Source organism: Trichechus manatus, unplaced genomic scaffold (genome assembly GCF_000243295.1).
Source record: "Trichechus manatus latirostris isolate Lorelei unplaced genomic scaffold, TriManLat1.0 scaffold00027, whole genome shotgun sequence".
NCBI classification, from domain to species: Eukaryota; Metazoa; Chordata; class Mammalia; order Sirenia; family Trichechidae; genus Trichechus; species Trichechus manatus.
This window is the reverse complement of record NW_004443963.1, coordinates 14,840,923-14,865,456: the sequence shown is the minus strand read 5'-3', so window position 1 is coordinate 14,865,456 and position 24,534 is coordinate 14,840,923. Positions and strand designations below refer to the sequence as shown.

The 24,534-nt window shown below is 45.7% G+C and overlaps 1 protein-coding gene across 1 annotated transcript in view; it reads left to right on the top strand.

Annotated features, from left to right (window-relative positions):
- Nucleotides 1–558: 558 nt before the first annotated feature.
- CACNG2 (calcium voltage-gated channel auxiliary subunit gamma 2) overlaps nt 559–24,534 on the top strand; it is a 146,282-nt gene continuing 122,306 nt past the window's right edge. The window contains exon 1 of the mRNA XM_004373818.2: nt 559–901. Coding sequence (XP_004373875.1) covers nt 691–901 — 211 coding nt within the window. The 5' untranslated portion in view covers nt 559–690. The remainder of the gene's footprint in view (nt 902–24,534) is intronic.

The window sequence follows — 24,534 nt, the reverse complement described above, 5'->3', positions numbered from 1 at the left end:
CGTGCCTGCCCGCCCTGCTGCTGCCGCCGCTGCTGCCGCCGGGCAAAACCATGGAAGGCGAGACCCCCGCACCTGTTCAGCTGAGATCAAGGGCTTACAGAATACTGGGAAGTCTGGTCTGAAACCAAAGCGCCTGAGACCCCCAAGGAACAGAACTGGGGAAGCCACGGATTTTCATGGCGCAGGCCGCAGAGCCGAGAACGAAGACGGAAGGTTGCATCTGGGCTCTTACAAGCTCTAACTCTCTAGGTCCCGACCATGAGAGATTGTGTTGAGAATGCGGCTGTTCCCTGGTTCACTGTGGAAGCCATCTCCAAATTAGATATCACATATGGAAACTGGAGACCAGAATTTTAGGAAAAGAGATTAAGGCATCTCACTTGGGGGGGGTGGGGGGGGTGTCTTTTTTTTTTTTTTTTCCTTTTTTTTTTTAAAGACAAAAACACTGCAACTGGAACAGTTTCTGATCTCAAAAGGCAAGCCTCTCTTCCCGTGTGGTCTTTATAATTTACACTCTTTTCCGTGAGCTTTCTTACCTCCCTTTTTTTCTCTCTCTCCATATTCTCTATTCACACACATACCCATTCTATTAGTAGTGGAATTATTTTTATTTTTGCTTTAGTACTCGCACGGTCACACACACTCTCCCGAGAACCAGCAGTCGGTTGGGTGTTTATAGAATGAAGAATTATGGGGCTCTTTGATCGAGGTGTTCAGATGCTTTTAACCACCGTTGGTGCTTTCGCTGCCTTCAGCCTGATGACCATAGCTGTGGGAACCGACTATTGGCTCTACTCCAGAGGGGTTTGCAAGACAAAAAGTGTAAGTGAGAATGAAACCAGCAAAAAGAACGAGGAAGTTATGACCCATTCTGGATTATGGAGAACCTGCTGCCTAGAAGGTATTTGATTTCCCATCTCCTCCCCCATTTCCACCTCCCCTTCCGCTCCCCACCATCCTCCGAATAAGTCCCCTTTACATTCCACCATTTTCTTACTTCACTCCTTCCACCACTGATCAAGGTTGGTTGGGTTAGTTTCAGAGGAGAGAAAATCGATAAGCAAAACCCATACTCAACTCTCTCGCCTCCGCCTCCCCCCATTCCCCAAACCTGTTCATTGGAATAATCTATGATATAATGAAAACAACAAGAGATTGTCTTTAAAAGTCAAATGTGCTCTTCCTGATTCAGAATCATTAGGATTTGCCATTTGGTTGAACGTTGCATTTTATGAGGGGGGAAATAACTAACTGCTTCTCTCAACACTGCTCCTCTTTTCGTAATGAAGAATTCAGAAATACTCGTCTTTCCCCCTTCCTCTTCCCCTTACTCTCCAAAAGTCTTGGACACATCATCAACTGCAAATCTCCTTTAAAAAAAAAAAACACTATTATTTCTAAGAATCTTTATTTGGTAAATCCTAATTATTCCAGGATCTCAAGCTGAGTTCAAGAGCATTTCGTAATGTCTATGAGCCACCCAGATCATTCGAGGTGGCTGGCTGCGTGTGTGTATGTGTGTGTTTTAACATTTACAAAGTCTAAAAATACATACGTCTCTCACAGGAAACAAGCTCAAGTTCTAATGAACAGCAATTCATGGGTAGGTTAGGCTGAGAGGCAGTTCACTTGCACGCAGAGTGACATGTCTGTTCTCCAGAAGCGAGTAGAGTCAGCACTGCAGCCAGCTCAGGATCAGACATTGTGCAGGCAGGCAGGCTGGCAGGCAGGCAGGGAGGGAGAGAGGCGAGGGCATTGGGAGGTTGGAGGGGGGAGTGGGGGAGCAGTGGGGCAGGGGTGTCAGCAGCTTGCCTTTATTTTGTAGGGCTGTTGGGGTGTGTGTACATGTACATGTATTGGGGGCAAAGGGTCCGCCACAGTGCACAAGGTGGAAGATTAGGGCATGAATGAAGGCATGTGCTCCTGGGACATGTTAATCAGCACAGAAAAGAACTCCTGCAGGTCATACAACCTGCATTTAACAACAGACTTTAATCTGAGGGACTACAGTTTGAATTGTTATCTATGTTTGTGTGTACAAGCTGCAGCCACCCATAGAAAGACTTGCACGGAGAGATGCATATGTTTCTGGGTGAAAGAAAGGCTTATGTATTTGGCTTCTGCTATGAACCGATACCAGAGGCCTTTTGAGGCAACAGGAAGCAAAGCGGGGGACTGCAGGATTGTTTGTTAAGCTCAACATGGGATGGTGATGCAGGGAGTTGAAGCCAGGAGACGGAGAAGAGAGGGAAAGCGATGGGAGAGGGAGAAACTGATCTGGCCCCAGAGTCTAACCAAACTGAGCAAAAGCCACTCTTTGGGAAATGGTTGTGTCTGAGGAAAGAGCAGAAAGTCTGTGCCCCCTGCCCCACATTGTTGGTGCAAACGGTTGGGTGATGGCTGAACATGTTTTGAATAGCTAAGTGACTTCACTGAGCGATGGTCTATTTGACGCATACTGCATTTGGTGCCCTTTCTCAATCCAAACTGCTGCCTTTAACATATTCTGCAGAGGAGCTCGATGCTGAATACTATATGCTCTTCCCCAGCCAGAGAATCAATATCAGAAAATTAATAGGGACTGTTTTAAACACTCACACACACACCTCTCCTTAAAAAAAAAAAAAAAAAAAAAAAGGAAGAGCCTTTCATGCAGCTAGTCATTAACAGTGGAAAGACTTCCATTTAATTAAACATTTATGACACACTTTTATTCCAAAAAAGAAGAAAAGCAAAGTGAATGAGGGTTGCTTTAGGGAAACGATCACAGTAGCAATTTGCCTCCCTTGGATTTTAGTTAGATGGACGGAGATATGTCACTAAGAGATCAGAGGAAAGACAGGACATTCTTTTAGGGGAAATGTGCCCAGAAATTTGTGAGTTGTTCCAAATATGCTTTTGTATCAGGGTTTGATTTGCAAATTCCTAAGACGGTGCAGTTTTCAACATTTTATAATTCCCGGGAGACAAGGGGACTAGAGGTAGCTTCAGATCACTTGTGCATTAAAAGGCCTAAGTATTTTCATTAACATTCCATCTGTTTGGTGCCCAAATGTATTACCCACCCTCTTTAACTTTCTCTCTAAGCCACACAGCCTCTCTCTCCTTAAATCATGTGGAAAAGGTTAGAACGGCAACACTTCCCAAGGGTTGTGGGGTGTGCACGGAAGCCAAGGGTTTGGCCCAGCAGGACCCTCTCCCCAGAGAGAGACCCAGGCAGTAAGGAGAGGGCTGGGCCAGGCCCCATTCCAGGTAGCTGTTCCCTTTCCACTTGTAGCCAAGGCCTTGGCAGCCAGGGTGGCTGCTCAAGCCCCTGGTCTCACCTGGCCTTTAATTTCCAACAGCTCTGTCAATATGGGGCTTTCAGGCCTGGGACCACCTTAGGAAGTTGGCCCTTGACCACTTAGGAAGTGGTCCAGAGATTTTAAATCACTTATCCCCAAAGATCGCACTTATTTCTGAAGGTTCTAAGTGCATTGATTTCCAAAGGTTGGCACAGGCGATTCTTATGGGGTGCTCGTGCGCTTGCTCTTTTGAGCATCAAAATAGGGTCAGCCTTTGCAGAAATGACATCGCTAGTGCTTCTGGTCCCCACAACCTGGGTTTTCTGCGATAAAGATAAAAAAGATCCCCCTCCCACCCATCACCTCTTTGTTTTTTCTGCTCGTACATAAGAAGTTGCGAACAGATTTCAAATCTTCTTTCTGAGATGCTGCTAATGACTCCAGATGAAAGATAACCTTGTCTTCCTCTCATTCCTTCTTGCTCTCTCGTTTTCACCAGGGCTTTTTGTCTCTGGAGATGATCTTTTTTCTTTTTTTCATTCACCTCCTGATGAAAATCCGAATTAGAACTATTTCCTTGCCTCTACGGCTGCTTTTGAAATTAATTAGTCGGCTGAAGAATTAGTAGGGACATGACCACCTGTTAGGGGCAGACACAGGGAGATGGGGAGAGAGAGATCAAGAGGAACCCACAGCCTTTATTCCTAACCCTCTGCAGAGTAAATAACAGCAAAGTCTCTGTGTCTGTTCTTGAACTCCCTAACAGGCTGGATTCCTTCATGGGATTTGGGCAGAGTGGAGGAAGGGGGCTACACGTGCAGACAGGGAGGTAGAGAGTGATAGGAGAAGTTCTTGAACTTTTCAGGAAAGTTATGTTAACAGCCTGAGAATGGAGAGATGAATTTGCCCTTTCAGGGAAGAGTTCAAGAAAATCTGCCACAGGACACTGAAACTACTTGTTCCAAGCAAGGTGTCTCTGGGCTGCACGGTGGCTTGCTGCTCAGGCTGTTAACCTCTGTTGTCACCAAAAGGAATCGTTGTCTCCAGGGGCAGCAAGAAATTCACTCTTTGTGTTCATTCTATCCTGTGCCTTCCTCCCCGCTATCCAGGCTCCATGCCTCCCCCAGAGGATTTGCAGCCCTGCAGAGGAGGAGCCAGTCACTGGTACAACCTGTCTGTGGCAGAAACGAACCCTCCACGCTGCCTCTGTTCTCTCTCTCTCTCTCTCTCTTTCTCTTGCCCCTTTGGGAGAGGACAGACTTGCTGTGGGGCACAGACAGCAGAGATCTTTATCTCTGCCCGGGCTGTTAAATCCCCTCTGCTGAATCTTCCAGCTCCTCTTCCATCAGGGGCTTCTCCTGTCTTGCCCTCCACATGCTGTTTGCTCATAGGGACTCAGCCAGCCGACCTCCATCCTTGCTCTCTTGCAGCAAGAAAGGGTCTTGATGCTCCTAAATTCTCTTTTCCAAGTTCATCATTGCATAGGCTTTGCTCCGCCTGCAAGGTGGCAGAGTGAGCCAGGCTCAGCTCAGCCGTGGCTCTCTTGTTCTGGAGGAGGAAAGCATACGTTGTTTATTTCGTATTAGGAATGCCACCAATCTTTCCTAGACATGCATACCTTTAAGTGGGGCTGAACTGAGTATGGAAGTTCCGGATGGGCCCTCACACTGTGTACGTTATTGCTCCATAATTCCCAAGGTAATTTGACTTTCTTCTGGTACATGCACACGGTAGGTGCATAAGAAATATTTATTAGTGGGTAGATTTGGAAATTCTTCAAATTATTGAAATGAATGCAAACGTCATAATGGCGTGTGATAATCAAGTTATCAAGAGGGAGAAAGAGAGAAGGAGAAGGAGGTGAGGAACTCAGGATGGTTTGTTGGTTCTTCCTGGAACTTCTTTGTTAAAAGAATAATAATGAGTCATGAATTCGTTATTATAAAAGAAGAGAACTTAAAGAGGAGTCAGTGACTGGATTGCCCATGTCCAGATCCTAACTGGCTAAAGTGAAAGCAAACTGTCTAAGGGAAGGTAGAGACCAGTGACCAGTACACACAGCTGAGATGGGGAAGAAAAAAATAACCAATGGATTTTCTTCCCTTTTCTGCTTTTCAAGTATACTGAAGTTCAGTTTGATCTTCATATTCACCAGAATAGACCCCTCTGGGCAAAGAGCAGGCATGATGGGCTCATTCTCACTTAGCTTCCCCGGTACATTCTCTTTACCAAACCTCCCCATCCAATTCCCAGGACCCTAAAGCCTATCGCCAAGGTCTTGGGTTCCAATCAGCAGTTTTCTATAGAGCCAGGCACAGCATTCCTCGCCGCTGTCTCCCCATCTCACCTTGTTAGCCGAGTCCAACTCCTTCAATAAGAAATGCTTTGCAAGTCCCTGCCCATTCACACCCCATCCCTGCCATTGCTTTATAGGTGATGACAATGAGGTCCATGGAAGTGAAAGACCCACCAAGCTCACGTGGGTAGAAATGGAAGAGGCAGAACTTGATTCCAGACCTCTTGTGACTCGCTGAGCTGCATTTTCACCCTACCCTGTGCACTCCGATCAATTGCAAAAAGCTCTATGCTGGGACCCTGTCCCATTGTGGGGGTTGCTCAGGTTCACCACTAGGACTGCGCTCTATTCTGCCTCTGTTTCAGCTTCCCTCATTGGGAGCTTGGTCTTAAGCCGAGTTCTGACCAATCCGGCTCCCCCGACATGCTACTCATTCCTAGCTGCCATCTCCAGCCTCTCTGCGCCTTGTAGGGTGACAATGACTCTGCTCTTAACCCCCTCCCTCCCATGGGCTGACTGAGGCTGGGGAGGTGAAGGGGGGCTGTGCAACACCAGATATCTAACACTGAACTATAGGCCAGACCCTCAGTTGCCTCTTTATCTTGCCCTTTCAGTTTTGAAGTGTCCTTGATGTAAACTCTCCGTTGGATTTTTGCGGTCAAGCAGTTTTCAGAGCATAGCTAATGTCCCCTGTAACTCATGGAGTTTGCAGATGGAACTTTGCAGTGAACTTAAAAGACTTTTGCAGTCATACAGACTTGGGGTCACTTCAAGCACTGCCCTTACAAGCTGTGTGATTTCGGGCAAGTTATTTAACCTCTCTGATCCTTAGTTTCCTTTTCAGTAAAAAGGAGGTGTAATCGTGTCTGTGCCTCCTTGCAGGGAATTAGATGAATAGGTGGCTACCACCTTCTCAGGGAGGTCTTCCTTGACCATCTTATTTGAAATTTTAATCAACAATCCCTACCCTGAACCTTTCATGCATCCCTCTTACCCAGTTTTATTTATTTATTTTATAGAACACTTACTACCTTCTAGCACATTGGATAATTTACTCCTTTTATAGGGTTGCTATGATTCGGAATTGACTCGACGACAAAGGGTTTGATTTATTTATTGTCTGCCTCTCTTCACTGAGGAAACCCTGGTGGCATGCTGGTTAAGAGCCATGACTGCTAACCAAAAGGTTGGCAGTTCAAATCCACCGGGCACTCCTTGGAAACCGTATGGGGCAGTTCTACTCTGTCCTACAGGGTCACTGTGAGTCGGAATCAACTCGACAGTAACGGGTTTGGTTTTTTTGGTTTCCCATCACTGGACTGTCGGCTCCTCGAGGGCAGGGATGTTTGTCTGTTCTGCTCACTGCTGTATCCCCAGCAATTATGACCAGTGCAAGACATCTGCTCACCTTTGTGGACGAATGAACAAATCAACACTGCCTGCTACGTGGTGGGTGCTCAGAAATGGGGGTCCCTTCCCATCGTCAAAAGGTTGTTCTTTAGATCATACACAATGAACAGTGGTGGCAAAAGCATCATTCTTTGACATTCCAAAAAAATAAAGAAGTCAACACAGAGGAGAGAGAGAGAGGCTGAACACAGGGGACAATAATAAAATAAGATAACAAAAAAGAAAGAGCTCGGAGAGGGAGTGAATGCCGGGGAAGGAAGTGCTGGGGGTGAGAGTCCTCTAAATAGATCCCGTCCCGCCGTGTTTTCCTCCTTCCTCATCATCTAGAACGTCTGTCACAGAGCTCCTCAGGGAGAGCTTCCCATGAGTGTTCGCTTTCAGGTCAGGGGGGTGGAGAAAATATATATCCGGACTGATAATGGAAGAGATTTAAAATGTATCAAAATTCAGTGACTCCTCTTAGCCCTGAATGTGAGTGTTTGGGCCAAAAATCCATATTCAAATGAAATATCCATTTTAAATTTTCAGGTTTGTTTACAACCACGGATCAGACAACTCCTTCCCTCATTTATCATACATGTTAATCTTTAATGAGCCCCTTCAAAGTGCCAGGCACTGGGCCAGAGGCTGGGGGCACTTTAGGAGGAAGCATCTTTCAGGGTCTCTGCCCTCAGGGACTTTAGAGTCTAGTGGCAGAGACAGACCCTAATCAAAGACTCTCTCCAATATGTATAAATTACAGCTGTGTTAAGTGCTACCAAGGGGAGACACGTGGGGCTGTGAGAGTTCATAATACTGGGAGTTGTCTTAGCTTCCTACTGCTGTCATAACAAAATACCGCAGAGTGATTGGCTTTAAAGAAGGGATCTTATTGTCTCACAGTTCTGGAGGCTACAAGCCCAAATTAGGGTACCAGCCATGATGATTCCTTCTGAGGGCTCTGAGAGAGGAACTGTCCCCTATCTTTTTCCTAGCTCCTGGTGGCTCCCGGCGATCCATGGCATTCCTTGGCTTGCAGCTGTATCTACCTCCATCATCAATGGCCATTCTTCTCTCCTCTGTGTCTCTTCTCCTCTTATAAGGACAAGAGTCACATAGGATTAGGAACTACCCTACTCTGATGTGACTTCATGTTAACCTTCAAAAACCCTATTTCCAAACAAGGTCACATTCATACATACAGGAGTTAGAATTTCAACATTTTATCTATTGGGGAAACACAATTCAGTCCATAACAGGAGTTTATCTAATCAGGGAGAGCTTTCCTGAGGAGGTGAGATGTGAATGGAGAGCTGAAGGATGAGTGGGAGTTAACCGGGTGAAGAGAGGAAGTAAGAACGTTTCAGGTTGAAGGGCAGCAAGTGCAGAGACCCATAGGAAGGGAGTGAGACAAGTACTGGGAGTACACCAGGCAGCTGATGCTGGGTGGTGTGGGAGGGGGCGCAGAAGTGTTTACGATCCGAAGGTGTGGAGTCTTGTCAGTCTTGTTAAAGACATTAGCTCTTTGTCTTCTGGCTTCTTATAAGCTGCGTGACCTTGGGCTAGTTAATTCTATCTCTGTGCCTCAATTGCACCATCTATGTAACGAGGATGATAACGCCTCCCCTAAGATTGTTTTGAAGGAGCCCTGGTTGCGCAGTGGTTAAAGTGCTCAGCCGCTAACCAGGAAGTCGGCTGTTCGAACTCACCAGCTGCTTCACAGGAGAAAGATGTGGCAGTCTGCTTCTGTTAAGACTATAGCCTTGGAAACCCTATGGGGCAGTTCTACTATGACCTATGGTGTTGTTGTGAGTGGGAATCAACTGGAGGGCAACAAGTTTTTCTAAGATTGGTTTAAAGGTTACAGCAGCTGTTCCCTTCTCTTCTTTGCCATGCCCCCCTGCGACTTCACCTCAGTCTGAATGCGGTGGTCTCTTTGGCCTCAAAACATCTCATGACAGTGCAGAGAAGAGAGGAACTAGACTGGTGCAACTCCAATCAACTAAATTAAAAAACTACTTCATGGGGGTGCTGACACTGGATGCCAACCCTTGATAAACATAAGGGAACAGTGGTGGGCAAGCACCCCCCCACCTGCCCTCCAGGACCCTCTAGGTAAGTCCCAGCAGGGAAGCCTAAAGAACAGGCATCTCACTAAACAACTCTGTTTCATCCAAGACATTTGAGACAGCCCCATAGCTGTTGCCTTCTCTCCATATTACCCTCCCACAAATTCAGAAAGGTTCCTAGCATCTTTCACTATCAGAATCATCAAAGATTTGAGCTAGAATTTAAATGAGGGTCAGTTATAACCACCAGACTTTTTAAAAATAGGAATAAGAGTCAAGAGATGTTAACTCTGCTCCCCAATGCCAAGAAGTGCATGTTGACTGCAATAGGATGTCTGGTGAGCTCCTATAGCCCAGGCAGTGTCCCCATCCCTCTCCTGGAGCTATAAAAGGTTTTACTCTCCCTGGTCCGTCTTCCTGCAGCTCTAAGACACCTTCAATTGTAAAATGAACCATCTCCTTAAAAACAGTTTTCAGGGCAGGGGAAAACATATTTAATGTACACATCAATTGTAAAACAAACTCTAATTCCAGAAACCTTGTGACTTAAAATGTGTGCTTTAAAATCAAAGGAAGCTTGAGCTTCTGTTTGGGCTGATGAAAAAGTTTCGGAAACAGATAGTGGCGATGGTGACACGACATGTTGAATGTAACTAATGTCATTGAATTGTACACTTAGAAATGGCTGAACTTACATATTATGTAATTACATTTTATATAATTTTATGTTTACCACAATAATTTTTATTTCAATCAAAGAAAGATGGCAAGGTATCTTGCTGGCAGGGAGAAATGTAGGCAGGGTGCTGAGAGAGCCCAAGGGATTTCTCCAGCTTGCAGCTGTGTCTGTCCCACGACTCAGGAAGCAGTCGAAAGGAAAAGAATTGGTCTTACCAGCAACTTTCTGGATAAGGAAAAGGGTTGTAGTTAATCTTTGTTCAATGACTGTTCCCTGAGCACCAGGTTCTGTATGAGACTCTAGGATAGACTTAAAAGTCTCAGTCTCTTCCCTGGAGAAACTCACAGTCTAGTAGAGAAGCTACACCAGTGAACAGACGATGAGGACGGCACAGCATGGAATAGAAGCACAGGGGACTGTGGGAGCACCGAGACTGGGGGAGGATGAGGATGCTAGGGAAGACTGAGTTCTGGAGGATGCAGAGGGGTTAGCAAACTAAAGCGAGGAAGGGAACTTCAGACAGAAGGAACAGCAGGTGCAGAAACAGTGGCTCAGTGTGGCTAGAAGGAAGAAGACAGGGAGCGGGGAGGCTGGGAGGGCAGCGGAGACCAGGTCCCAAAGGAACAGAAATGGCTCACAGAAAAGTTTCTGTTTCAGCATGAAAGAAAGGGAAGTCCAGAAATGTGGTGTCTTACTTGTCTAGTACTGCTAGAACAGAAATGCCACAAGTGGGTGGCTTTAACGAACAGAAATTTATCTTCTCACATTTTAGGAGGCTAAAAGTCCAAATTCAGGGAGCCGGCTCTAGAGGAAGGCTTTTTCTCTCTGTCAGCACTGGGGGAATGTCCTTGTCTCTTTTCAGCTTCTACGCCTTGGCTCCTTGGTGATCTTCATGTGGCAGGGCATCTATCTTCCCCCAGCTGTTTTCTTGCTGCTTGCTTAATCTGCTCTTTTAAATCTCAAACGAGATCGACTTAAGACACACCCTACACTAATACTTGCTCATTAACATAACAGTGAAAACCCATTCCCAGATGGAATTATAACCACAAGTATAGTAGGATTTACAACGCATATTTTGGGAGGAGGCAATTCAAGCAAGGAAGGGTCATAACTGGCTTTACCCATTAGTGATATCACTAGATGTTGAGGGCCGAATGGACGGGATGGGGTTCCAGTCAGTGCTGGTGTGATTTACTGGGCAGGGGCGAGGCACAGTGAGGTGGTTGTTACGGTAACCCGCTAAACTGGACTAAGTTAGCTGTAATAAAGAGGAAGAGAAGCAAGATTAGAAGTGATATACAATAGAGGCATCAAGATTCTCCCTTCTCACTCTCTCAACAGTTCGGTATAACAAGCATTTATTGAGCACATACTACGTGCTGTACGCTGGGGTTACAAAGATACAGAAAATTTCTGCTCAAATGTCACCTTGTCAAGGAGGCTCCCGGACCACCCCATTCAAAGCAGCCCACCAGCCTCTTAACTCTTTTAGTTCCTTCTTTAACATTCACCTTTTTCTTTTTTTTTTAGCGGTTACTTGTTTATGCTCTGTGTTCCCCTAAAAGACTATAAGCCCATGAGAGCAGGTTCTATGTCTATCTTGTCCCCCACAATATGCCCAGAGCCTAGTGTAGTGCTTGGCACAGAGAGGGTACTGAGGAGCCACATGCTGAATGAATGAAGAAAGAAAGGATGCCTGCCCTCAAGCAGCTCCTCACCTAGTGGGGGAGATGGGCTTTCAAATGAAAACCCCAAGCATGCTCTTGCACAGTCCCTTCTCCTAGGCCCAGCTGAAACTACCTTCTGAAAAACACATGAGAACAAGCAGGTGTTCTCCGGCATCCCACCACCTGGGAGGTTCTCTGGGTGCCCCTGAGCCACAGCTTTGCCTTAGAGCTTTGGGAATCTCATAAGCTGCCACATGCTCCCTGCTGAGCCGCAGTCTCCTTTCCTCTCCGTGGAAATCCTTGTTATTATTGCCTGGCCCAGAGGTACTGACTTAGCAGCCCTGGGGTGGCCTCACAGGAGCTGCCACCCTTTTCCTTATTGATATTATATTTATTCACTCTGCCCCGAACTTCCTTGACCTTGGGTAGTCTTCCAGCTGCTAACGAGAATGCCAACGTTTGGGTACAAGATCCCAGGTGCACAGTTGCCAGAGCCTCATTGGGAACTCGGCCCCTTGCTTTACTACACCATCCACCCTGCAATTTAAATAATCCTAGTGCCAGCTTTCCTCTGGCCTTGCCATCAGGCAAAACTCACAGTGACTGGCTGTGGCTGACACCTAGACTTGTCTTTATCCCAGCTTTGCGCCGTTGCCCTCCTTTCTCACTTTCTCTGCTGTAAGGGTTGTTCGCTCTTTTCTTACACATGAGTTTTTTCCCCATCTGATCTGTGTCTGCTGAAGTCTTATCCTTAATCCTTCTTGCATTTCCCCTAAAACTGAGAACTCTCCTCCCTACTTTTCCTCCCCGATATTTTGCAAAGAAGGTAACCCTGCAAAACAACTTTTCTGGACCCACTTCAACTACTAGGACTACTAGTAAGAGCTAAGCATTCATTGAGTGTTTCCTTTGTGCTAAGCACTGTTCTAGATACTGTCCAGAGGTTACCTCTTATTTAATCTTCACTACTCTTAAGGTATGAGCCATGACCCCACTATCTCCATCTTCAGAGGATTAGAGAAATTAAGTCACTTGTCCAAGGTCACACAGTAAGGGGCAGAGCTGGGATTCCAACCCAAGCCCGGCCAACCCCAAAGACTGTGTATAGCCTTCAATTACACTAATTCTATCTATATTGTTCCCTGGTCCTCAAATCTCTAAATAAATTTCTTTGAGAAGTTGTAGGCAAGGCTGAATAGAACATATTGTTTGTACTCCTGTCACTGTGGTAAGGGGTGACAGAAAGTCACATTTGCTGAGACAGGGTAAACAGAAGAAATTTGCAGAGAAGATGGTACCTTTATTCTTGGATAGAGTGATTTCACACCTGTGCTGCCAGTCCTTGGCATATAGTAGGTGTTCAGTCAATGTTTGTTGAATGAATAAATGAATACAGTAAAAAGGACATAGAACAAAGCTTTGCATCTGAGCTTATGATGCATATTTAGTCTCAGGTTTTACCCAGCCTCATCATAACCAACATTTGCGTTATATTCTAGCTAGGCCTGGAGTTCATGTCAGATCTAATACCAGACAGCCTGAGTTCAGATCCCAACCATCACTTACCAGCCCTGTGACCTTAGACAAGGAATTTAGCCTCTCTAAATCAATTTTCTCATGTGTAAAAAGGGGGAAATAATTGTATCTGCTTTGTGAGTTTGCTGTGAAGTTTTATAAGATGCTCCATGTAAAGTGCTCATCAAACTGCCTGGCACTGAGTGAGCACTCAATAAATGCCAGGAGTCCCTGGATGGCTCAAATGGTTAGGCACTCAGCTATTGGCTGTTGGTGGTTCAAGACCAGCCAGAGGTACCTCGGAAGACAGGCCTGAGTATCTGCTTCCGAAAGGTCACAACCTTGAAAAACGCATGGTGCAGTTCTACCCTGCACACGTTGGTTCGCCATGAGTCGGAATCGACTCAATGGCAACTCACAACAACTACTGTCATTATCAGCAGTGTGTGTATTACTTCTTTTACTAGCAGTAGGAATTGGTAGGAGTCTCTGGGTGGTGCAAATGGTTAACATGCTTGGCTGCTAACTGAAAGGTTGGAGGTTCGAATACACCCGAAGGTACCTCGGAAGAAAGGCCTAGCAATCTACTTCAGAAAAATCAGCCACTGAAAACCTTACGGAGCACAGTTCTACTCTGACACACATGGGGTCACATGAGGAGGCATCTACTCGATGGCAACTGATTTTTATGGTCTTTTAGCAATGGTGACCTCCAGTGAGTTATGTTTGACCCTGAATTGTTCTACAAATTGAGAACTTTCCCATAAAAATCAATATTTTTGGCTTCCCTTGTGGGGAGGAGAACTAGATTTTGTAACTGAGTGACAATCAGTAAGGGCTGGTGGCAGACGCCCCTTCAGATGTGGCAGGGACTCTGCAGTTCACCCAACTCCCCACTGCTCCCAATTGTCTGACAACATGGCAGCTTCACTCCTGTAGGGCTGCTGTCTGGCCTCTGTAGGTATCTGATTTTGCAAACCCTCCTCTATACCACTGCCAAATTACCGGTGGATTGTCTTCCAGCAACTGAAAATGCAAGCAAAATAATACCAGCGCAGGGTAGGTGTAGCCTCTGAGTGAAATAAGAGTGACTGAAGTCATGCATCTGTAAATAAATGCATAACTATCCAACATTACCAAATTGTGCTTGCTGATAAGATTTAGATGGACGACTAGCCTCATCCATTCCCCTTTGCCAAGCATCTCTAGGGTAAGTTGTTGCTTTTAAAGCAGTCTACTCTCACCTGTTTTATACCAGCCTCAGTCTCTTTTACAGAGGCTGACAATCTGTGACCTGGACCCCAGTTTGGGAGCTGCTCCCTGTTAAGTTGACCACATGGTATGCTTTATTCAATAACTAAATGCCAGGTGCCAGGGAGACAGTCCACATTGCCGGTGCGGCTGCGGAGAGAGCTTTGGAGTATAGGAAGAGAGGGGGGTACTCTGGAGAACTAGGGGATCCCCTATTTCTAATTTTCTCCTCAGAAGTGTTCAGAGAGAAGAAGGGAATTTCAGGAGTTTTCTAGGTAGGAAAAAATTGCCCAGCAACTGCCCAGGAAGGATACAAACTTGCAGACATAGAGTTTGATCTGAGAGAATGGTCAGATCAGATCCAATTCAGCAATGTTTGAATTCTTCATGTAAGTCAGGCTCCACGCTAGTTCATGGGGCACAGAAGTTAAGTCAGCTTCTGAGGGAGACCTGCCCTCACCCTCTCATCCAGCTGATGTCACTTCTCTCCTTCTTGTCCCTCTTGTTTATTTTATTTTCCTCATAGCACTTAATGCTCTCTGATTTTGTTCACTTGTTTACAGTATCTGTCACTTCTCTCCCAACCAGAATACAGCTCTGTGAGACCAGAGTCTGTCTGTCTTATTCACTGTCATAGTCCAGGGCCAATTCAGGAGCTGGCACGTAGTAGGTGCTTAGTAAGTGTTTGGTGAATGACAGAGATGTGCCACTGCTCTGAAGCCGATTGAGACTAGAAGATAGTTACCAGACAGTGAGCTCAGGGCGCTGATAAAGCTGTGTGCAAGGACGAGAGAGAGGAACCTGGGTGGCACAAATGGTTTGTGCTCAACTACGAATGTAAAGGTTGGTGGTTCAAACCCACCCAGCAGTGCCTCAGAATAAAGGCTTGGTGATCTACTTCTGTAAGATTACAGCCAAGAAAACCCCATGGGGCAGTTCTACTCCATCACGTGGGGTCCCTGAGTTAAAATCGACTTAACGGCACACAACAACAACAGTAAAGCCATTAGTTCAGTCCCAAGCACATGGTATCAGTATGTTTCAGGAAATATTATCATTTATGGTTAATGGTGGTGACTAGAGGTATGAGAGGAAGGGATGATTTTCCTGAGAGGTAATGTGGTTTGCATGTCTCCTGTGTGCTGGGTCCTGTCCTAAGGACCACACATATACCACCTTCCTTATGCTGCACAGCACTCTGTAACGTGGGTGTTATCATGATCCTCATTTTACCAGTGAGAAAACAGAAGGAGCGTATTAGTCTCCTGTTGCTGCTGTAACAAATTACCACAAACTTAATGGCTTAAAACAATACAATTTTTTTATCTTACAGTTCTAGAGGTCAGAAGCTGAAAGTGGGGTCACTGAACTAAAATCAAGGTGTCATTTGGGCTGCATTCTTCCTGGAGGCTCTAGGGGAGAATCCATTTCCTTGCCTTTCCTGGCTTCTAGAGGTCACCCACATTTCTCGACTTGTGGCTCCTCCCTCCATCTTCAAAACCTGCAACATCAGACTGAGGCCTTCACATGCTGCCACCTCTCTGGTTCTTTTCTGCCTCCCTCTTCCACATTTAAGGACCCACCAGGATAATCCAGGATAATCTCCCTATTTTAAGTCCAGATGATTAGCAACCTTAACTCCATGTGCAACCTTAATTCCCCTTTGCAATGTAATGTAGCATATTCACAGGTTCCAGGAATTAGAACGTAGACCTCTTTGTTGTTGTTTTTGCTAGTTGCCGTGGAGTCAATCCCAAACTTGTGACAACCCAAGGCACAATGGAACGAAATGCTGCCCAGTCCTGCACCATCCCCATGATCAGTTGTGGACTGGAACTTAGTAATCCATAGAGTTTTCAATGGCTGATTTTTCGAAGTTGATCACCAGGCCTTTCTTCCTAGTCCATCTTAGTCTGGAAGCTCTTGAAACCTCGTCAGCATCATAGCAACACACAAGCCTCTACTGACAGACGGATAGCAGCTGTGTATGAGGTACATTGGCTGGGAATGTTTGGAAGGCCATTGTTCTGCCTACCACAAGAAGCAAATTCTTAAAGAATTCATCTAAAGACACAATGCAGAATCGTACTCATAGAAGGAATGTTTGAGCTTATATCAGAAAGGATTAGACTTGACTATAAGTAACAGAAAAATAGAATTAACAATGGTTTAAATAAGACAAAAAAATTTATTCTTTCTAAAGTAAACCAATCTGGAAGCTTGAAGTACAAGGCTGGTCTACAGTCTCCACTAACTAATTAGCAATATAGTCTCCTACCAGTATCCTGCTCCACCATCCCAATGTGGCCTTTGGCCTCACAGTCCAATGTGGTTGCCAGAGCTCCAGCCACTACCTTCACATTCCAGGCATCTAGGTGGAGGATGGCACAAAGAGGCAAGGGCACCTGTTACCTGGCTTTTAAGAAGGCTTTCTGGAAGATATCACACGACACTTTTGCTTTAGTCTCATTGGACAGAAGTTTGTACATGACCACACTTAGCTGTAGGAAGTCTGGGAAATAATATTTATTCCAGGTGGCCACGTGCCCAGCTAAAAATGAAGGGTTCTGTTGCTACAGATAAAGGAAAGAGGGAAGGCAACTAGCAGTGTCCCCACAGAGCTCATCTAGTCCAAATCCACACATTATCATTGAAGAACTTGAGGCCCAGAGAGGGAAGGGACTTGGCCGGTGCCACCGAACCAGCAAGCAGCAATGCTGGAACTAGAACCCATGGACCCTGGTTCCAGTCAGGCACTTAACACAGAGCCCCAAGCCCATGCACCATGCGTGGCATACAGTATTGTTGTTGTTAGTTGCCATGGAGTCAGCTCGGATTCACGGCTACCTTACGTATAATAGAATTAAACATTGCCCAGTCATGTACCATCCTCACAATCATTGGTATGCTTGAGTCCATTGTAGCAGCCACTATGTATTTTGAGGGCTTCTCAACCTAGGGGGCTCATCTTCCAGCACTATATTGAACAATGGTCTGTTGTGATCCATAGGGTTTTCATTGACCAATTTTTGGAAATAGATAGCCAGTTCTTTCTGTCTAGTCCATCTTATTCCGGACTCTCCACCGAAACCTGTCCACCATGGGTGACCCTGCTGGTATTTGAAATACTGGTGGAGTAACTTCCAGCATCATAGCAACAAGCAAGCCACCACAGTACAACAAAATGATAGTGGGTGATGGTGGTACACAGTAGGAGCTCAATAAATGCTTGTGGAACTAGCCAGAAGTTGTCACTCCACCACACCACACATTTCTTCTGGATCACACAGTCTGTGTTACCTCTCTTAGGACAGACACAATCCCCACCTTTGGGGGCCCAACTGGGCTCCTGAGTCTGTTTATCCCCCTTCCTCCCATCTTTCATCTCTACTTAAGCCCTTGGGTGTTCCCCAGGCTCCTCCCTCTGTCCCACAGAGTCATCAAATCCAAGGTCCCTTCCACGTGAAAAGGCAGTGAGATTTGGCAAAAGAGAGGTCTCAAATAGCACTTCCAGATTTGCTCCGTGACTTGGGGACATCTACTTAGAAGTGAGGCTTTATACCTGGGGCAGGCTGTGGCAGGAAATTGTTTCTATTGTCTTGGTATCTTGGTAGTGTTTGCTTTGACATGGTGCAGTGATGGATGAGGAGTCCTTGGGTGGTGCAAACAGCTAACGCACTCAGCTGCTAACCAAAAGGTTGGAGATTTGAATCCACCCAGAGGTACCTTGGTAGAAAGGCTTGGCCATCTACTGCCAGAACATCAGCCATTGAAAACCCTATGGAGCACAGTTTTACCCTAACACTCATGGAGCCACCATGAGCTGGAGTCGACACAACAGAAACTGGTAGCGATGGAAGGGGGCTAATCAAGGCCAGCGGCTTGTGGCGGCTCTTGCCTTCCTCCAACTTTCTGCCAAAGCCACAGAACTCCACCCTTGGGCGTCCGCTGCCCTGCATGATTCAGATGTGGTCAAAGATCTGTACACTCTTGTGCTTCTCTGTTTTCAAGCCTTTTGTCTCCTCAGCCGGACGGTAAGGCGCTGTAGTGTCGGCTTTGCCTCTGTGCCTCGCTGCCTGGCGCAGTGCCTGGCCCCTGCAGGCATGCAGCTAATAAACAGTTAGTAGGGATGAAAGAGCTAAGACAGCATCTAGCACATAGTAGGCCCTCAGCAAAATTGTTAATGCAAGAAGGAAATAAAGGAGGAAAGGACAGAAGGACAGGATGGAGTACGGGAGGAGTAAATCGGTTTGAGTCTTGGCTTCCCGTGGAAGCAGCAGTCACTGCAGGGGTGGCAGATCTTCCAGCCTCTGTCCTGAAATCAGAGTCCCTCCCCAAGGACTAAGTTCACAGGAGAGCATTAGAACCTGTCAGAAAGTCCTTGTCAAAAGGCCTCCACCACCGTGTCTTTCTCAGCCTTCCCAGGGGATCTCAGTGGTGCCCGAGGCCAGGGTTACAAGGACGTGGCCAGAGGCGGAATGTGTGGGGTGGCTGATGGGAGGGAAAAAGAATGAGAGGAAAGGAACCCACTCTGCCCCTCACTGTATCTAAGACGATGGCTTTTCCAGCCATGGACAAACAGGAGCCCGAGGTAGGAAGAAGGGTGAGGGAGGCAGAAGCTCGGAGTAACGAGGTGGCAGGGGTAAGCAAGGAGAAAGTGCAAAGCATGGGCAGAGGCCCTCCTGGAGAGACGGAGGATGCCTGGGCATGAAGGCCATCCTTCCTGGGAGCAGATGAAATGTTGGAGCCCTGAGGGCCCATGGCAGTTAGAGTGAAGAGAAGCAGCAGCAGAACACGGGGAGGGGCCTGCCCACCCCCAGGCAGTGAGAGACACCTCCTTCCACCCCAGACAATCAGCTGAAGGAGAGCTACTTGTGAGATCAGAGAACACAGAGAAACACCAGGCAGGGGAGTAAATTTTGTGATCTGGCTGATGAGTGGAAGCTGCAAAGCCTGTGGGGAGGTCCCAGGCTAAGATTACCGGCCAGAGCCTCAGACAGCAGGACCACACTCCAGGGCAGCCGTGACCAATAGATATTCCCTAGAACCCAGCCACTTCCTGCCCTAGTTTCTCCCAGATTGATTGGGCAGCTCTTTCCAGCAGAAAGAGCTGGTCTGGGCATCAGACAGGCCTGGGGTTGGAATGCTAACCAGTTCTGCAACCCCAGGCAAGTTGCTTAATCTCGATGAACTGCCGTTTCCTGTCTGCCACAGAAAGCAGGAATGATCATGCTTGTCAACAGTATGTTTTGAAAATTAAAGTAATCCATGTCAAGGGCCTGCAGAAGGAGTAGGTGCTCAAAAGATGGATGATGCTTTAAATTGAGATTCCCCATACTTCAATCATTTGGGTACCCCTTTTGTGATATTTGCCATATCCAGATACCACCTGCATTGCTATGAACTGAACATTTATCTTTAAATGGACCCGCTGCTTCAGCCTCATCCTAAGCAATAATATCCAAGGAATTACTGCTTTGGCATGCTTGCTATATTTTAGCACACGTGAAAAATACTCAGCTTAAATTTGTTTTAATGTTTGTCTTAGTTTGCTAAGGCTGGCATAGCAAAATACCACCAAGTGGGTGGCTTTAAAGAACAGAAATTTTTTCACAGTTCTGGAAACTAGAAGTCCACATTCAGGATGTCTGCTGGGCTATGACCTCTCTGTGTCAACTCTAGAGGAAGATCCTTTCCATTTCAGTAGCCTCAATGTTTATTGGCGTTCCTTGGCTTGTAAATGGATCCTCACATGCTGCCTTCCTTCTGTGTGTGACTCTATTTCCAAGTCTGTTCTTCTCTTTTATAAAACACCATTTAGAAGGGATTAGGATTAGGACACACCCTACTCTGGTATGACTTCATTAATTTAACTGATGACATCTACAAAGAAAATCCTTGTTTCCCCAAACAAGGTCACATTCACTGGTACACGTGTTAGAATTCAACATATCTTTTGGGGGACAAAATTCAATCCGTAACAGTGTATGTCCCTATTCCACCTAAATCCATCTCCGATACCCATCATTCACTTTGCAAAAACACTGTTCTGACTAATAAACCATCCACTAGGTTTGAAAGAAATGGAGAGACTAGTGTCTCTCCATCCTCTTTACTCATCAGCTTTTTTCTGTAGGCCATAAAGGGGCACTGGGGTAGAAATTTAAAAGAAGGTCAGAGGTCAATCCACAGAAATCCATCACTTGGACTCCAAAAGCCTTTTTGAGGCATTGGGAGGGCTCAGCTCTTAATACAATTTGACTCATTCTTCCATCTAGAAAGGAACGTGTTGTGGACCACAGCCCAGGAAGAAACAGGTTGTGATCCTGCCCACCTTGTTAACATACTTGCTTGAGCTGGATGGAGAATTTCCTTTGTCTTCCTGCAGGATCTTCAGAAGATGATTCCTCCCTGGACTCCACCAGAGCAAGAGGAATTAGTTCTTTCCTCTCCATCTAATAGAGGTGAAGGGATTGCTTCCCCCACCATAGAGTTTTTTAAGCATAGAGAGATCTTCCTCTAGTGTGAAGAGGTACTTGCTAGGAAGAAACTACAAGATTTCTCAGTAGTGACTATGGTCATCTCCAGACAGGCCTGGGGGAGACAGGAAAGGCACCCTTGCAACAACAGTCATGACTGTCTTATGTAACAGTGATGACAGAAAGGATTTGGGAGAGCATAGCAAGAAAGGCCTGGTGATCTACTTTCAAAAATTAGCCAATGAAAACTCCATGGATCACAATAGACTATTATCCAATATAGTGCTGGAAGATGAGCCCCCTAGGTTGGAAGTCATTCAAAATACACGGTGGCCACAGCGATAGACTCAAGCACACCAATGATCATGAAGATGGCACAGGACATGGGGTCACCATGAGTTGGAGCCAACTCAATGGCAACTAATAACAACAGGGAGGGTTTGGAAGAATGCAACACATAAACCAAGACAGATGGTCTCAGGTGTTAGGAATCCAGTTGGTCAGTCAGAGCAGAGGAACGCAGGTATTTCCCACCATACACTTGGTCCAAACTCAACCACTTAGCTTCGTGGGCTTCAGCCCTTCATCTATAATAGAAGCACTCAACACTTCACCCAAGAGCATTTATTGTGAAGATCCAGCACTGCCTTGTTAGAGCCTGGACTACTGAGGAGAGACATGGTTAGTTCTAAAAGAATTGAATGAATCAACACATTATTAAGGATATAAACTAACTTCTGGGCATTAATGTGGAGTCCTGAACATAAATCACACGAGTATTTTGTTTGTAGCAAATGAACTGAGAGGCCAGGCAGGAAAGACAGGATGACTCAAAGCAAGATTTGAGGGCAAACTTCTTCCTTTGGAGGGACCTGAGCTGTCGTGCGCTAGCTGGCTCTGAAGATCCCCCTTTGGGATGGCAGGCGTGGGGGAAGTAAGTGTTCTCACAATGAAGTTGATGGGATTTTAATAGCCAGACAGATGGCCTGAGAAAAAAGGAAGATTTTTTTTTTTTTTAAATGAGGGAAAACACTTCCGTAGCTTCCCTTCAATCAAGACAAAGTGGGAGTCCTCAGCATTGGGAGACTGATTTATCACCATTATTACTATTGTCGGTTTGGAGGTCTTCTTTTTAATAATGGCATTATTGAGCATCATCAATAGTAAGCTAGGGCAGTACTTTCAAACAAATGAGAGGGTGTACTTGTCCACTGACTTTCAATGCAAGTATTATTATTTTGGCTTCATTTGACTGCACAATTTAATAACGATCCCAAAGAATGGCGTTGTTGTTGTTCTGATTTATGTAATCAAGGATTTATCACTTACTGGATTTTCTAGTGCTTGAACCTAAGAGCCACCCTAGAACAGGTAGCATTTCTCAAGAAATCTGAAAAGAAGGGGGAAATACAAAGAAAAGGAAGTCTTCAAAAAGGAGGAGAGGATAGATAGAGAAGGAAGGGGAGAAAGGCCATTTTTGAACACCCTACTATGAGCCAAACCTTTTTATTTTATCCTCACAACAACCGTGCAAAATCTGTTTGGGGATCCTCATTTTGCAAGTGAGGAAACTGCGGGGCTGGGAGGTTAAGGATCTTAACCAAACTCATACAGCTAATAGGTGCAGAGATGGAAGTTAGGCTCGGACTTCCTGACGCCAAAGCGCCTGCTCTCTCTGCTCCAGCTCAGGGCTTCAATCGCTGCATCTTCTCTGCTGAGCATCAGGCAAGCTGTGGAGCCACCCCCATCTCTGGAGCTAGGCTGTCTCTTAGCGTTCCTGCCGTGAGTGAGGGGGCAGCACATTCACACGGGAATTCTGCCTCCTGGTCTGTCACTCCCGACTGCCCACGATGCCACATTTCCCTAATTCAATTATCAGATTCTCCTAACAGCTGAGCATTGTAAAGATGGGCTGATGGTAGAGAATTGTCCCTGAGAACGTAGCATGCAGCCTCGTATCCTTTGGCTGTGCCGGAAGTGGAGACTGTAGAGAGAGGGGAAGAGATATTCCAGGGAAATACACAGGTGCACGCACTACCGCGGCTGGGTACTCTGGAGCTCCTGTGGAGACCTTATTTCATTCAAATCTACAGCAACCCTGCCTGACAGTGATTACCATTGTACAGACGAGAAAACTAAGGCCAAAAGAAGTGAAGCGATTTTTATTTTTTAGGTTAGTCACTGGCAGTGGGTAGCGCTGACAGTTAACTTGCTCAGCTGCTAGCGGAGAGGTTGGAGGTTTGAGTTCACCCAGAGGCAACTCAGAAGAAAGGCCTGGCAATCTACTTCTGAAAAATCAACCATTGAAAACCCTATAGAGCACAGTTCTACTTTGACACGCATGGGGTCACCATGAGTCAGAATCAACTCGACGATGACTGGTTACTGGTTGGTGGAGTTGTGATTTAAACCCTAGACCACCCCGTGGATTCCAGACATTAACGATGAATTTCACCTTAACATCAGCGTCACAAATTTTAATGAAAGACAAAAGGAAGAAAAGAAATGGGAGAGATGAGGGATGTGGCCTGAAAAGAGATTTAGAATAAAAGTGGCCGCCCAAGGAACTATGGGATTTCATTCCTTTCCTGCCCCAAAGCTGCCAATCCAATTTAATTGAAGGAGCATTTACTGGATGTGGACAACATGCAAATCGTTGTGCTAATGCACCAAGTGTTGGCCAAAGATTCAGAGTTACTGCCTTCATCCTTTGTAAAAATTTTCAGATCTGAATAAAGGGATAGCCTCCTTTTTCCTTAAAAGGATGAAATAATTTAGTTGCTCTTCTCCATGCTGTTTCCAAATAGGAAAGATCTGGTCTCTCTCCCTTGCTCTGAGTCTCGATGGGGTGCTCTACTAGTACATATGGAAGCATCCTCTATATTTTATATTGCTGCATCAGTGACCTTTAGGCGCTAAGCTCCAGACCAGGTGAAAGTGCAGATGGAGGAACAAAGGAAAAGAAAAAGGGAAGAGTCACAGAAATGCAACCAAAAATAGAAACTGTTGTCGTTAGGTGCCGTCGAGTCGGTTCTGACTCATAGTGACCCTATGTACTACAGAACGAAACACTGCCAGGTCCAGCACCATCCTCACAGTCGTTGTGATGCTTGAGCCCATTGTTGCAGCCACTGTGTCAATCCATCTCAGTGAGAGTCTCCCTCTTTTTCACTGACCCTCTGCTTTACCAAGTATGACGGCTTTCTCCAGGGACTGATCCCTCCTGATAACATGTCCAAAGTATGTAAGACACAGTCTTGCCATCCTAGCTTCTAAAGAGCATTCTGGCTGTACTTCTTCCAAGACAGATTTGTTCTTTCTTTTGGGAGTCCATGGTATATTCGATATTCTTCGCCAGCACCACCATTCAAAGGCATCAGTTCTTCTCTGGTCTTTCTTATTCATTGTCCAGCTTTCACATGCATATGAGGTGACTGAAAACACCATAGCTTGGGTCAGGTGCACCTTAGTCTTCAAGGTGACCTCTTTGCTTTTCAACACTTTAAAGAGGTCTTTTGCAGCAGATTTGCCCAATACCATGTGTCTTTTGATTTCTTGACTGCTGCTCCCATGGGTGTTGATTGTGTATCCAAAGAGAGAAACTAAAAATTTATAGAGAAATGAAAAATAAATAAATAAGCTTTTCTTATTTTTCGTAAATAAATGCATCCTTAGTTTTAACTTAACTCTCAAAGAAAACAGATACAAATTCTTAAAAATAACAAAATAAAAAGCTGGAAGTAATTTTTAATTTTTTTTTCATTCTTATTCTTTATAAAGGATAAATTTATCAATAAAGAGGTTAGCAGGAGAAGAAAAGAGTTTAAGAGGTAAGGGTCCGGATCAGAGGTGTTTAATGGAGTGGTGATGGTGGTTATAGTAGTGGAGGTAATGGGGATTGT